The following is a 15,043-nucleotide window of genomic DNA, read 5'->3' as shown; positions in this document are numbered from 1 at the left end:
GGGAAGAAGGAGAGCGTGCGCACGCGTCGTTTGTTTCCTAGCGACCGCGCCCCCGTTTTCACTCACGGGTGTATGGCGTTGGTCTCTTGTGTCAGGGCAAGAGGCAAAAGGGTGAACCTCTGTGCTGTTTGTCTGACTGATCTTACAACGGTTATTTTTGACTCGTTTTCCCTATCGTTGTCTGGCAATGTAAGCAAAATCTGCTGAAAAGTGATGGGTGCTTATTTTGTGCGGGGAGTCTGCAAATTCTTACATGTTTGGGGTCTGTGGCTTATTCAAAGAACCGTGTTTTCTTCCCTTGTGCCTAATACTCAGTTGCCACAGTGAGTTCTGTTGTGAATAAGTGAAAGTTAACCGAAAAGTAGATGTTGTGCTAAAAGCATGGCTTCTTCAGGAGGCTAAAATACTGTTTTGAAGGGCTGAGTATAATAAATGCTTATGATTTTTTTTTTTTAAAGATCAAAAAAGGCTCAAAATTGCTTGTATTATGTTGGTATTTTTTTTGGTTAGTGGAAAGGTAGAAGGCCAGCCCAATGGTGACACAATCCCAGCTGAGCAAGCCAACCCTTCAGATGACACTGTTGCTGGTGCTGGGAGTCGTCAGAATGATCAGATAGTGCAGAAAATAGAGGAAGTGCTCTCTGGAGCCCTTGATACAGAGCTACAGTGCAAATCAGGTAAATGAAAACACATTTGGCAAATATATTCTTATTTAAGAAGGTTGTCATAGTGCTTTAAATTAAACCAGTTTTACAAAAATTAAAGAATACTTTTCAGTGCTGCCTCTCACTGGGCTTCATCTGGCAAATTTTGCATGTTTATTGCAATGTTTGTAATTTTTTGTTTACTGTGATTTACAACTATAGATGGACAGAGAAATGTGTAATTCAAAAATAGAAGCTCATTTTTTGAAAACATTACTTAGTATGAAAATTATTTCATCTCCATTAAAATAATGCTAAAACATATAAATAATATCCATATTTAGAATTGTGCTTTCTTTTGTATGTATCTACTTCAGGGTCTCAGTGAGCAGTTCTTACTAACAAAAGTGGCACTGAAGGATAGGAGCATTGTTTGATGTGTTGTTTTACATTGATTTGCAACATAATTTCTAAAAATAATTTATTAGAATACAGAACTGTGTGATTAATTTCTGTCAGAGTAGGATGCATTGCTGCTATAAAATACATTATATGCTTATTTTTAAAATGCAGTTACTCAGATTGCAGTCTTCTTTATGTAGCACTCTCATAACTTCTGTAAGTTACTGGGTTTTTAAAATTTCAAAATGCTGCATATGAGTATGCCTTCTTATGGGACTAGTCCTTTCTATAAAATTTCTGAATTAGGAGAGTTAGTAAGATATGAATTCTTATTATTTGCTTTCCAACTTTTTTGTATTTGAAACATAGGTGACTGCTGTGTGGTTGGTAAGTATAGTTCCAGAGTGATTTTTTTTTTATTTGCACTATAGAAAATTGATTATTTTGGAGATTGCTTGCAAGATTTTGTAATTGCTTTTTCTTATATGCACAGTGGCTTGTTTACCTTGAGTATTTTCAGCAGTTTCACTTATCCTGTACAAGCAGCACCTTACGCTTCAGCTGACATCTGGATTGGTTTTCTTTTTTTCTTGTTTTGTGTCAGGGAAGAGTAAGGCAAGCTAACCTGGTAATAAATAAGTGAGATTATTACCTTGGAAGTTAATAAACTTAACTGATGGTAAACATTGCCACTGTTCATATCTGAAAGGGGGTTAACGTTCGTATTGGACAGCAGAGATTATCTGAAAATGCTGCGTAGAAGGTGTCATTTGACTGGGCTTCATTATGCTCTTTCATTGCATTCACAACAGTGGAATACTGATGGAAACAATATTTTTTCTTAAGCTGTTTCTTCTGTAAAAATGTGTATGCTTAAAATTACCTGAGGTACTTGTTCATGAAATCTTAAATAATGTTTGTTTAATGATATTACAATTGCCAATAATTTTTGAAATAATTTTGCTGCGTTGGCTTGAAAGAATGTGCTTTGTGATCATGGCCAAGTTATAATTAGAGAATCCAGATTGCTGCACTGGCCCGTATAAATACAATCATTAAAGATGAGGTACAAGCAGGCTTGAATATATAGCTCATATTTTAACAGAAATTATAGTAAGTTGCCTGTAATAAAAGGGCCTTCCTCATGAAAACATGACACTAGATCCTACTAACGTGGAAAGTTCTGAGGGAAGGGAGGTACAGAATTAAAAGAAGGTGATTAAAACTTCTTTTCTTTCTCCCTCAGTGATCCTTGTCCCTGAATCACCTTAAATTATTAGTTACTTTCCTTTTTGAATCAAAAGCTCTTGTTAGAGTACTTGCAAGTTTGTAGTTGCTTGTGGCAACTTCTGCTGACCACTTGCCTGATAAAGAAAGAGATTATCATTAACAGGCAGACCAGCAGCCAAACTCCTTCCTCCACTCCCACATCACACACCAGAGATCTAAAGTACCAGACAACTGGAGGGAGGAACAAGTCAGTGCACCCACCTACCACAGTAGACGCGAAGAAGGGAGTAAGCTGGTCAAGGAGCCAAACTGTGGGCAATGGTAATAGCCGGGCCATGAGCCCAGATTATGTAGCAGGGACTCAGAGACAGCCTTATGTTGTGGTCCTGCTGTCCTGATAACTCCACTTGCCACGAAGAGTTGAGGAGCTCTTCCAATAGCAGAAACCCTCACATAGCACGTGCACTGCGTAGGCAAGCCTCCCAACTCCACTGGAAGCAGAGTCAGCTCTTACATAGGTAGCTTAATGCCCTGCCTTCAAGTTAATGTGGAAGGTGGGGGCAGCTGGTGGTGATCTCCTGATCAGTTCCCACCCAAGGCTGGCCAGACCCTGGGTGGAAAAACTGTCAGGAGGGTCTTTCTTGCCTGGTTATGGGCATCATCCATATGTCAACCTTCATTAGGTGCTGGGGGTTTAAACCCCAGCACTTCACAGCTGCACTCCAGTCTGAGCAGCTGGTTGTGTGCAATGCCTAAAGCTTGTATGGGATTGGGGAAGTAGGTGCTGTTTCCCCAAATTTGTTTGATGAACTTTAATTGGTGAGGAACATGATCAGTAAATACGCTTAGATAATTACAAACACGCTAGTAATAGTTGGCTCACTCTCAAGTTAAAGCATAGTAGAGGTTAATGGGCAAACCATGTTTTATACATAATAAGCATACTACCACGTGGGTGATTTGTCTGGAAAATCGGAGTTTTTGTTTTACTTTCATGTGCATCTTGGTATAGTATTAAAAATACATCTCCAGCCTCCTGGAAGAATGCATTGCTCAGCTGAATATAGGTGGAAGTATCTACTTATTGGAAAGAGACATGAGCCCACTGGAGCTGTGTTACTGACCAAGAAGATCTAGTTAACTTTTTGAAAAAAGAATTAGTTATTTTTATTGAAAGTGAATTCTGAGAGGAAGGGTAAGAGGGCTGAAAAGAGGTTGTGTGCTATTTGTATGTGGTAGTTTAGTGAAGAAGGCATGTGTTTAAAGTTTGGTTTTTGAACCTCTGTCCATGTGCTTGGTCACTAGTCTAAAAGCATTTCTAAAGTGTGGTTTTAATAATGTTTACAAGGAAAATATTATTTTTTCTAGATGTAGACAAAAATACTGTGAAAAATAGTACTCAGTCTACAAAAAGAAGCTCTACTGGTGAAGATGAAATTCCTAGGAAAAAATCAAAGAAGAACAAGAAACACAAAAGCAAAAAGAAGAAGAAAAAGAAGAAGAAAAGAAAGAAAGAGAAGAAGCATAAAAAGCAGGCAAAGGAGGCAAAGTTGAGTACACGTCATCCAGAACATGCAGACTTGCAGCCTGTCACTCACGTGATGCCAGAGAAGTCAAGTATACAGCATGGAGGATTTGGAGATGCAAATCTGGCTGTCCGTGTGCAGCCAGAGGAACTGTGCTTACAAGCAAGTGAGGAGCTTGATAGACAAGCTTTAGGACTTGTTTCTCATTCAAGAACTGATTTTCAGCAATCTACAGAAAACCTTGGAAGTGAGAAGGGGACTTTATGTGCCACGCATCCTCCATTTAGTTCAGAAGGCAGTCAATCTGATATCCAAGCAAATGCTAGTATAACTCAAATTTGCACTAGAGGAGAACAAACTATACGGTCTCATGAAAATATTTATCCTGTAGCTACTAACATGAGTGAAAAGGGTGTTCTTATTGATACTGGAAATGATAATTTGTCTAGCATCCAATCTGGAGTTGCCAATAAATATGAAATTCAGAAAGACTCAGCAGCACCTCTAGCTTCAGAGGTAATAGAAGCACTAAAAGATTCAGAAGTTATTCTGAAATCTAAAGGCACTGGGGAAGTAAAAACTTTGGATAAAGCTCTTGAGTCTCAGACCATAGATGTGTTGAAATATTCAGAAGCATCTCTACAGTCTGTGGCACGAGGGCAAGCAAAAGAGTTAGCAGCTTCAGTGTCTTTGCCAAGTGATGCAACAGCAATTCCTCACATGTCTGTGACCATGGAAGAAGTGAAAATTCCAGAAGCAACTGAAAAATACTTGCATATGGGAAGTGTGGAAAGATCATTGGAATTTGGAGGTGCGAGCAGAACTTTAGAGTCTGCCCTGAAGCCCTCAATTGTATCTGATAATCTGAGAGGGATGCAGTGCAGCACCATGGAGGGTTCAAGTATCTTGAAGGCAGATGTATCTTTTCAGCATCCTTTAAAAATAGCTGCAGTGACTGCTGTCACCCAGGTGGAAGTGAAAAATGCCAGAACACCCCTGGGACCAGGAGCTGTTACAGAAATGAAGGGTTTTGAACCAGCTGGGACATCTGTGCATGTGGAAAATGTGAAAGCTTTGGAAGAAGCTCTGCAGCCAGTTGCTGCAGTAAAATCCAAAACTTTGGAAGCAGTCATGGAACCTATGGGTGTTTTAGCAAAAGATGTTAAAGCAGCTCAAGAATGTCTGCAAGTTGAAGTAATCAAAGATGTGGAAAGTACCACTGCTCCTGCAGCAGTGCTGAGTGCATCAGGAGTGTTCGTACAACCGCAAGTCTTGACAGAAACAAGAAGTGTGTGCAGAACCCAGGAATCTGCACTTCCAACAGAACTGACAAGTGTAAATGTGGTTGCAGGAGCAACCATGGAAGTTCTGGCACCAACAGGAGTAAAAGGTCAAGAAATAAGTCAAGCTACTCTGCAACTGGAAAATACTAATGCTTCGAAAATGTTGGAATCTGCTCAGAAGCCTGTAGCTGTAACAGAGGCAAAATATTCAGAAGGTACTTATTTAGTGACGCAACCAGATGAGCTGAGAGGATTGAGATTCGAGAGTGAATCAGACATGAGAAGACCGGAAGAAGATGCAGCAAAGATACAAGCTTCAGAAGCAGTCTTGCGGCCCGTAGCCCTTGCAGTGGCAAGGGGTTTGGGACATGATGAGCGTTCTGAAGCCAGAATTGGTAGCAAAGTTTTGGAAGCAAGTCCAGGACTTCTTGCCTTAGAAGAAAGATTGGCAAGGACTCCTCAGTCTGTGGTTGCACATGTAAGCATGGAAGCATCTGGAGAGTCTGAGGCATTGGCAGGAATGATGCATTTGAAAACCACAGCAGAGAGAGAACCAAAACATGCAGAAGTGGTTGCAGAAGCTCTTGGTGCAAGCAAGACAAAGAGTTCCATCATTTCACAGTTTCAGGTCATGACACAGACAAGAACCTCACAAACTGAGGTGGTAGAGGAGAGAAAAGATTCTGAACTAGCTGCTGGTTCTGCCGCTGTAGAAGTAAGAGGTTTAGATAGCTTGTCGGAAGTTGAGGCAGTTGCAAAGGTAAAAGATGGGGAAGCAAGATCAAAAACTTCACACTTAACGCAAATGAAAAGTTTGGAAATGTTTGTGGGATCTGAAACGAGGCCTCTAATGCAAGGCTTGGGAAAGACATTGACATCTGAGATGGTTAGAGAAATGAGGTATTCTGAAACTGCTCCAGAAGATACAAACAGTGCAGAGGCAAGGAGCGAAGAAGCAGTGCTAGAACCTGTGAAAACGGTGACAGTGGAAACTTCAGAAACACATTCAAAATATGTACAGGAACAAGTAGTAGGTCATTCGGAAGCAGTACTGGAGAATTTGCCTGGACTGGAAGAAAAAACGATGGCATCAGAAATAATGACAGAAGGGAGGAACTTGAAAGGAACTCCAGAATCTAAGATACTGACAGATGTGAGAACTCCAGGACCTACTGTAGAATATATAATTGCAACAAGAAGAGCAAGCACACCAAAAAATGAGTCCTCACTTACAAACATAAAAGATTTGGGTGAAGTTTCAGAGACTGAGACAGCAATGAAAGCAAAACAATTGGAGCCAGTTTCAGAAACAAGAGAAGCGAGGTTGTTGGAAAGTATGAAAGAGCCTGAGGCAGTGGAGGTGAAAGATTCTGAAGCAGTCGAGGAGCCTGAGGCATGCATGGATACCCAAGGGTTGGAAATTTCCCAAAGGTCTGTAAATGTGGGGCTGGTGACTGTTTCAGAAGCCGTTCCAGAGTCTTTGCACACAGAAAAGCAAGAACATCTAAAAGCAGTTCTAGAAGTAAAATCTGCTGCACCATGGAAGAGTACAGAAGAGGCTTCAGAAATCTTGAGTGCAGCTCAAATGAAATCTTCTGAAGCAGTTCCAAAAACAGGGGACATGAAAAATGTGGAAACACTGCAACATGAAGTGGCAGCAGAAGTACAATATGGAGAAGGGGTGCAGGGTCAACAAATGGAGGGTGTGACAGTTCCAAGTCAAGCTCAGGAATGTGAGATACTGGTTGAGAAGAAAGATGCACAGCAAACTCAAGTATCTGAGCCCTTAATAGCAGAAACAGATTTTAGTTCTTCACATGCAGCAGATGAAAAAGCTTCAGCAGGGACTTGCGAATCTGAAATAATTGGAGACACGAAACAGTTGGAAGCAACTCTGTCTCCTGTGGCAGAAACAAAAGATTTGGAAATGGTTCCTCTTCCTGAGACCATTATAGAGCCAAAAGATGCAGAAGCAGCCGTGGGGTTGGAGACTGAAACAAAACATTTAGAAGCAGCTCGAGTACCCGAGACTGTAACAGAAGCAGTTCCACTACTTCCAGCAGAGACAAGCCAGTTGGAAGTTGTTCCACAGGATGAGGCTGAAAGAGAAGCAACTCCGGAACGGGAATCAGAGAAAAGAGATTCAGAAACGTCTGATGTGCAACCTGACGTGGCAGCGCGAATGAAGGAGACTCTGATGAGACTTGAGAAAGTTATTGAAAAAAGTAGCCATAGAAGCAGTGATAAAAAACACGATGCCAAGAAACAAAAAAGGAGTCGCTCCAAGTCTCAGTCCAGGTCTAGGAAGCGGAAGAAAAAATCAAGATCACGTTCTACTTCCAGGCGTTTGACTTCTAAAAGAGCACGTTCGAGGAGCAGAAACTATTCAGATTCCAGAAAAAAGCATTCCAAATCCAGATCTCAATCAATGGAGAAGAGAGAGAGAAGATTGTCTTCCCGAAGATCCAGGCGCAGACGTTCTGTGTCGTCTGACCGTTACAGGTCTAAATCAAGATCAGCAGAAAAGAGAGGGAGCAGATTGTCCTCTGGGAGGTCCAGACGTAGACGTTCCAGGTCGTCTGACCGCTACAGATCCAAATCTAGATCAGTGGAAAAGCGATTGTCTTCCCGAAGATCCAGACGTAGGCGTTCCAGATCCTCTGACCGCTACAGATCTAAGTCCAGGTCAGTGGAAAAGCGGTTGTCCTCTCGAAGGTCCGGGCGCAGACGTTCCAGGTCTTCTGACCGCTACAGGTCTAAGTCTAGGTCATTGGAAAAGCGACTGTCCTCCCGAAGGTCTGGGCGCAGACGTTCCAGGTCTTCTGACCGCTACAGGTCTAAATCACGGTCAGTGGAAAAGCGGTTGTCCTCTCGAAGGTCCGGGCGCAGACGTTCCAGGTCTTCTGACCGCTATAGGTCTAAGTCTAGGTCATTGGAAAAGCGACTGTCCTCCCGAAGGTCTGGGCGCAGACGCTCCAGGTCATCTGACCGTTACAGGTCTAAATCACGGTCAGTGGAAAAGAGGGGGAGCAGGTTGTCCTCCTGGAGATCCCGCCACAGACGTTCCAGGTCCTCTGACCGTTCCAAATCTAGATCCAGGTCTTCAGAAAAGAGAGGCAAAGAATACTCCTGGAGGTTCAGAAATAGAGGGTCTGGCTCCTCTGATCGTTCAAAATCTAGGTCAAGATCTGTTGAGAAGAGAGGTCGGAAGGCATCTGTACGAAGGTCTAAACGTCAGCGCTCAAAGTCCTCTGACCGTTACAAGTCTAGATCCAGATCAGTAGAAAAAAGAGACCGAAAACAGTCATCACGCAAATCTAAACGTCAGCGCTCAAAGTCCTCTGATCGTTACAAGTCTAGATCCAAATCAGTTGAAAAAAAGAAGGAGTCCTCACGAAAATCTAAGCGTCGCCGCTCCAAGTCCTCTGACCGTTACAAGTCGAGGTCTAGGTCTGTTGAAAAAAAGCGCAAAGAATCTTCAAAAAAGTCCAAACGGAAACGTTCCAAGTCCTCTGATAGTGTCAAGTCAAGATCCAAATCTGTAGAAAAAAGAGAGAATAAGTTATCCTCAGTGAAATGCAGTAGCAAGCATGCGGAGTCTTCTGAGCTTCAGGAGTCAACTAAATGTCTTGAAAAAGCAGAAGTTCCTGAACTTTCTCTTGCAAGTGAAGGTAGCTCCTCCAAATCCTCTAATGGTCCCATGTCAGTATCTTTGTCTGATGAAAGAGTAAATGGCCCAGAGCTGCCACCAGCATCTGAAAGTGGATTTTCTGAAACTTCTGATAGTCTTGAGAAAAGCTCCTTACCTCTTGAAAAAGCAGCTGGTCTGCAGCCTTCTGTTGTCTCTGAATTTGACAGTTCCAAAACCCCAGATGACCAGGAGTCCATGCCTGTAGAAAAAAACCAGGTTTCAGAGCTTTCTGTGACATCTGAAAACGTATCAACTGAAAAAGCAGTAGCTCTGGAGTCTTCATCACTACCTGAAAACTACACATCCAGGTCAAGATCCTCATCTGTTGAAAAAAGAGGAGATGCAGAGACTTCTTTGGTAACAGAATCTCAGCCCTCTGCATCCCATGAAGATGAGTCGAGATCTGCATCTCTCAGAGAAGTAGAGGGTCCAGAACCTCTTCTAACATTTGAAAGTGGATGCTCTGTGTCTTCTGATTACAAGACAATCTCCTCATCCTCTGGAAGAACAGAGGTTCAAGGGTCTTCTCTGATGTTTGAAGGTGTACGCTCTGAGTTGTCTGATAGACATGAATTGAGGCATACCCCCAATGAAAAAACAGAGCTTCAGAATTTTTTGCAAGTACCTGAAGGTGAATCTTCCAGGTTGGCTGACAGACCTGAGTCTTTTCAAACAGTAGAGGCTCAAAAATCTTCTCTAGCACATGAAGTTAGATGCTCTGTGTTCCCTGACGTCTGTGAGCCAGGGTCCTTGCCTGTTGAAAAGGGCCAGATGCAGGAGCCTTTGGCTTCTGACAGTGGATGCTTCAGGTCTCCTGATGGATATGAATCAAGATCAAGCTTTGAAGCACAAACAGAGCAGCTTCTGCCAATGTCTGAAAGTGGGTCCTTCGAGTCACCTGTTGGAAATAGACAAAGATCTTTATCTGTTGAAGAAGTTAATGCCTCAGATATTTCCCTGACATCTGAATGTGGTCCTGTAGAGATCTCCAATGACTTAATTTCAGCGTCATCTTTTGAAAAAACACAGGAAATGGTGCTGACAAGTGTAGGACAAAGTTGCAAGTCTTCTGAAGTTCATGAGGCCGTGTCATCTGTTGACAGAGATTTAGATGGTCCAACGCTTTCACAAATGCTTGAAATTGACTGCTCTGAATCTTCTGAAAGGAATGAATCGAGATACCTCTCTGCTGGAAAAATACAGGGTGCAGGATCATGTTTGATTTCTACAACTGGGATTCCTGTGTGCCATGATGGCCATAAATCAAAACATAGTTACTTTGAGAAAACAGAAGGTGGAGAACTGTCATTGGCATCTGAGTTGAGATGTTCTGTCATCCCTGAAGGCTATGAATTGGCATCCACTGCAGTTGGAAAAATTGAGGTACAGAAGCCTCCTGTCTTACTGGAAAATGAGTTCTCCAAACCTGCTGAGGTTTATGAATCAGTAGGCACATGTACTGAAAAACTACATGCCTCAGTGACTTCTCTGACATCTGATGGTGGGTGTTTCCTGTTGTCTGATAGTCATGAATTGAGACCTATCCCTGCTGCAAGAGTAGAGGTGCAGAAGTCATCTGACCCGAAAGGCATTGCATCCCCTGATGGCCACAACTTGAGATCTGCCTCTGATGAAGAAATACAGGTGCAGGAGCCACCTCTGATACTGGAAAGCAGATGTTCTGTTTCCTCTGATGCTCATGAGTTGACATCCGCACATTTGGAAAAAGTTGAGGTAGAGGAGAATGAGTATACAATAGTGCTTGATGGCCCAGAGTTGACATCAACCCCTGCTGATAAAACAGAGATGCAGGAGATTTATCAAATGTCTGAAGAAAGATATTCAGTGTCTGTTGAGACTCAGGAGTTGCAGTTGCCCTCTGTTGAAAAGATAGACATGCAAGAATCTGCTCTGCCATCTGAAAATGAATATGCTGTATCTTGGGTGGGCCAGGGGTTGAGATCTAGCTCTCCTGCCAAAGTAGAGATGCAGGAGGTGTCAGTAGTACCTGACAATGAATATGCTGTGTCTTGTGAAGATCACAAATTGCCATCTTCCCTTGCTGAAAAAACAGAAGTGCAGGAATGTTGTCTGCTGCCTGAAAGTGAGTGTGCTGTATCTCCTGGGGACCAGATGGCAGCCATCACAGCTGAAAAAGAGGTGCAGGGGCCTTCTCTGACATCTGACAGTGAATGTACCATCTTCCATGAAGGCCAAGGATTACAGTCTACCTTTGCTGAAAAAACATCGTCGCAGCAGCCTTCAGTAGTATTGGACAGTCAATATGCTGCATCACTTGAAGGGCAGGAGTTTCTCTCTGCTGTTGCTGAAAAAACAGAGGTGCAGGAATGTTCTTTGCTATCGGAAAATGAGTATGATGTATCTAGTCCTCTTGAAAAAGAAGAAGCGGAGGAACCTTCAGAAACATCTGAAAGTGAAAGTTCAATGTCCACTGACAGTCAGGAGCTGCAGTCTACGGTTGTTGGGAAAACCGAGGTGCAGGAGTTGTCTTTGTCCGAAGGTGAATGTACCATGTCCCCTGAAGATCAGGAGCTGCCGTCTAGCCCTGCTGAAAAAATAGAGGCTAAGGAGCCTTCTCTGACATCTGAAAATGAACATGCTCTATCCCCTGAAGAGTACGACTCAAGATTGACTCATGCTGAAAAATCAGAGGATATGGATTCCCTGACATCTGAAAATGACCATCTTTCATCTTTCAAGAGCCAGGAGGTAAGATTTCCTACTGTTCAGAAATCAGATGTGCAGGAGCTTTCTCCAACACCTGAAAATGAAGATGCAGCATACCCTGATGGCCAGGAGGTGAACCTCTCCACTGTTGGGGAAGTAGGTGAACCTTTGATGCTAAACGATAGAGCCTCTATGTCCCATGATGACTTGAAATCCATCCGTGTTGAAAAAATGGATGATTCAATCCCTTTAATGCCTGAAAGTGGGTGCTCTGTGTCCCCTGATGGCTACAGTGTGAAATCTGGCCCTGGTGAAGAAACGGGGGATCTAGAGCCTTCTTTGATATCTGAACGTAGACATTCCACATCCTCATACCAGGAAGGGCATGAGCTGAAATCTCCTGTGGAGGAAGAGGGTCTAGAGTCCTCTTTGGCTTCTGAGCATAGACGATCTGTGACCCCTGAGGGCAATGACCAGAAATCTACTGTAGATGAAGAAACAGATGATTTGGAGCCTTCTTTGACATCTGAACATAGGCGCTCCATGTCCCCTGATGAGCATGAGTCAAGATCTAGCATTGGTGAAGAAGGAGAGTATCTGGAGCAGCCTTTGACAACAGAACGTAGAGACTCTGTGTCTTCTGATGACCATGATTCCGGGTCTACTGCTGGGGAAGAGGTAGAGGATGCAGAACCCTCCTTGGCAGCTGAACGAAGAGATTCCACATCATCTGATGAGCATGAGTCAAGGTCTACTACTGGTGAAGATGCAGAAGATGGTGAGCCTTCTTTGGCAGCTGAACGTAGACACTCTACGTCCTCCGATGACCGAGAGTCAAGGTCTACAACTGGTGAGGAAATGGAGGATTTGGAGCCCTCGACAGCTGAACATAGAGGCTCCATGTCTCCTGATGGACGTGAGTCAAGGTCAACCACTGGTGAAGAAGCAGAGGACCAGGAGCTGTCTTTGACAGCTGAACGTAGGCATTCCACATCATCAGATGAACACGAGTCGAGGTCTACCACCGGTGAAGATGTGGAGGATATGGAAACCTCCTTGACAGCTGAACGAAGAGATTCCACATCATCTGATGACCGTGAGTCAAGGTCTACCACTGGTGAAGAAGTGGAGGATATGGAACATGCTTTGACAACTGAACACAGACGTTCCACGTCCCCTGATGGGCGTGAATCGAGGTCTACCACTGGTGAAGAACCAGATGATGTGGAACCCTCTTTGACAGCTGAACGAAGAGACTCCACATCATCAGATGAGCGTGAGTCAAGGTCTACCACTGCTGAAGAGGGTGAGGATGCGGAGCCCTCTTTGGCAGATGAAGATAAACAGGATTCCATGCCTCTTGAGAGGCTGGAGGAACAGGACTCTTCCTTTTTACCTGAAAGTAGGCGTTCCGAGTCTTCTGAACGTGAAAAATCTAGATCCAAATCTGTTGATAAAATGTCTGACAAAGAGTCTTCACGAAGATCTCTAAGTAGACACTCAAAGTCTCCTACATGCCAAAAGAGTCGATCCACGTCTGTTGAAAAAACAGCAGACAAAGAGTCTTCACAGAGATCTAGACGTAGACGTTCCAGGTCTGCTGCTCACCAGAAGAGTCGATCCACATCTATTGAGAAAACAGCAGACAAAGAATCTTCACGGCGGTCTAGACGTAGACGCTCAAGGTCCGCAGCTCACCAAAGGAGTCGATCGACGTCTGTTGAAAAAACAGCAGACAAAGAGTCTTCATGGAGGTCTAGACGTAGACGCTCCAGGTCCACTGGTCACCAAAGGAGTCGATCCAAATCTATTGAGAAAGCAGCAGACAAAGAATCTAGAAGGTCTAGAAGCAGACGCTCCAGGTCTTCCCAGCGCAGATCCCAGAGATACGATACAGAGTCTCGCTCTAGACGGAATCGCTCCAGATCAGTGACACGGAGGAGAGCATCAAGATCAAAATCTAACCGTCGCTCTCGATCTAGCTCATTGTCGCGTTCAAGGCACAGAAGGAGAAGTAGGTCAAGGTCAGCATCAAGAAGACGGCGTTCTTTATCAAGAGACAGACGTAAGAGATCTCAGAGAAATAGATCAAGATCTACTGACAGAAGAAGAAGAAGGTCAGATTCAAGAGATCGTAGAATATCACTCAGGTTACGGAGCAGGAGTCGAACACCGATTCGTCAAAGGCGATCAAGGTCGAGAGGAAGAAGACGGAGCTCTAGTAGGTCACCCATTCGACTACGACGATCAAGATCCTCAGGAAGAAGAAGATACAGCAGATCCCCTGATCGTCGGAGGTCGAGGTCGTCGGAACGATTTTCAAGCAGGTCACCTAAACGTCTTACAGACTTGGGTAAGTGATAATTTTATTTTCAGTACTTCATAGTTAGGTGATACCATGTTCATTTACGTAGTCTTATTTTAGCATGCCTGTGTAGTATTCATAAAGAATTTTATTTAAGTCATTTTATGCATTAGTTTCAGGCAGTGACTTCCAGTGGAAACTTCAGTGTTGGAGCTGAATCAGTGCTTACCATTTGGATGAACTTAGAGCTAGCTATATCTTCACTGTAGAGCTTTTATACAAAGGTAGTAGGCAGCAGTCTGAGAAACACTCTTTTGTTGTAATAGTTAGTAAAGGCCAAGTATTCTGTAAGGAACTTTGGAATTTCTGGTTTTCCTGAGAATAAATCGGGCAGGAAAGAAGGTTTGAAAGTAAGTGCCAGTTGAAGAGTCCGTAGGTCTGTTTTCAGCTGTAATGCTCGTTTGTTTCCTTTACTCTGCCTTGCGTCTTTCCCATGGGAAGAACTTAGTGGGAATACAGACTCAGTTTTGAAAATATTCCCAGACCCAGCTGACTGGAAAAAAAAAAAAGTCCTAAGGAACTCTGTCTTTTCTGTGTGACTGGAGGAGGAGAGACCTTGCACTTTCCTTAGGAACTATGTTACATAAGGAGAGAGAAGGTTTTGATTCTGAGAGACAAGCTCTTGCACAGTGTTTGAGGAAGCCTCCTTTTGTGGATCTCTGGTTCTGATCCTTTTAGTCCCGTCCCCTCTGCCAGAGAAGTATTTTTGTACAGAACATGAGAATTGATTAGCATCCTTGAATCTACCTTCATGCATGGTTATGCAGCGAGTCTGTATCTATATACTTCTGTTGCTTAAGTAAAGGAAGTATTGTCCTTTTAGGATTTTCATGAACTTGAGATACCGGTAACTCATTTATTTGCAGACTGGCAGATCAGTGAAATAAAACATAGTTTTTCTGTCCATATATGATAGGGCCACATGTGCCTTTTTGTTAATAAAGCAAAATACAGTTCTGTTAGCAGTTTTGTGTTTAATAGTATTTAACACAAACGCACGTTTTATTCAGTGCTGATGTCTTTCTGTTGGTTAGTTGTAAGGAGCTTTCAGTCTATGTACTGGGGGACTTGAGAGAGTTTCCTCAAGGACTTTTGAATGCTTTTTAGAGATAAGCAGGAAGTAGACTGGGATTTATGGTCTGTACAATGACACCGTATTTCCAAAACTGGATTGAATTGGTGAAGTAAAATCTGCATCAGAACTTCAGGGGTTT

At 43.1% G+C, this 15,043-nt stretch overlaps 1 protein-coding gene across 1 annotated transcript in view; it reads left to right on the top strand.

Annotated features, from left to right (window-relative positions):
• Positions 1-510: 510 nt before the first annotated feature.
• LOC103776002 overlaps positions 511-15,043 on the top strand; it is a gene marked incomplete at its 5' end in the record, with an annotated part of 36,616 nt that continues 22,083 nt past the window's right edge. Inside the window, 3 exons of the mRNA XM_008943482.1 lie at positions 511-677; positions 3,645-7,785; positions 7,840-13,817. Of these exons, the coding sequence (XP_008941730.1) occupies positions 511-677; positions 3,645-7,785; positions 7,840-13,817 (10,286 nt within the window). The remainder of the gene's footprint in view (positions 678-3,644; positions 7,786-7,839; positions 13,818-15,043) is intronic.

Source organism: Merops nubicus, unplaced genomic scaffold (genome assembly GCF_000691845.1).
Source record: "Merops nubicus isolate BGI_N331 unplaced genomic scaffold, ASM69184v1 scaffold19437, whole genome shotgun sequence".
In the NCBI taxonomy this organism is placed as follows: domain Eukaryota; kingdom Metazoa; phylum Chordata; class Aves; order Coraciiformes; family Meropidae; genus Merops; species Merops nubicus.
Note: the sequence above shows the minus strand (reverse complement) of the source record. Positions and strands in the feature narration are given on the sequence as shown.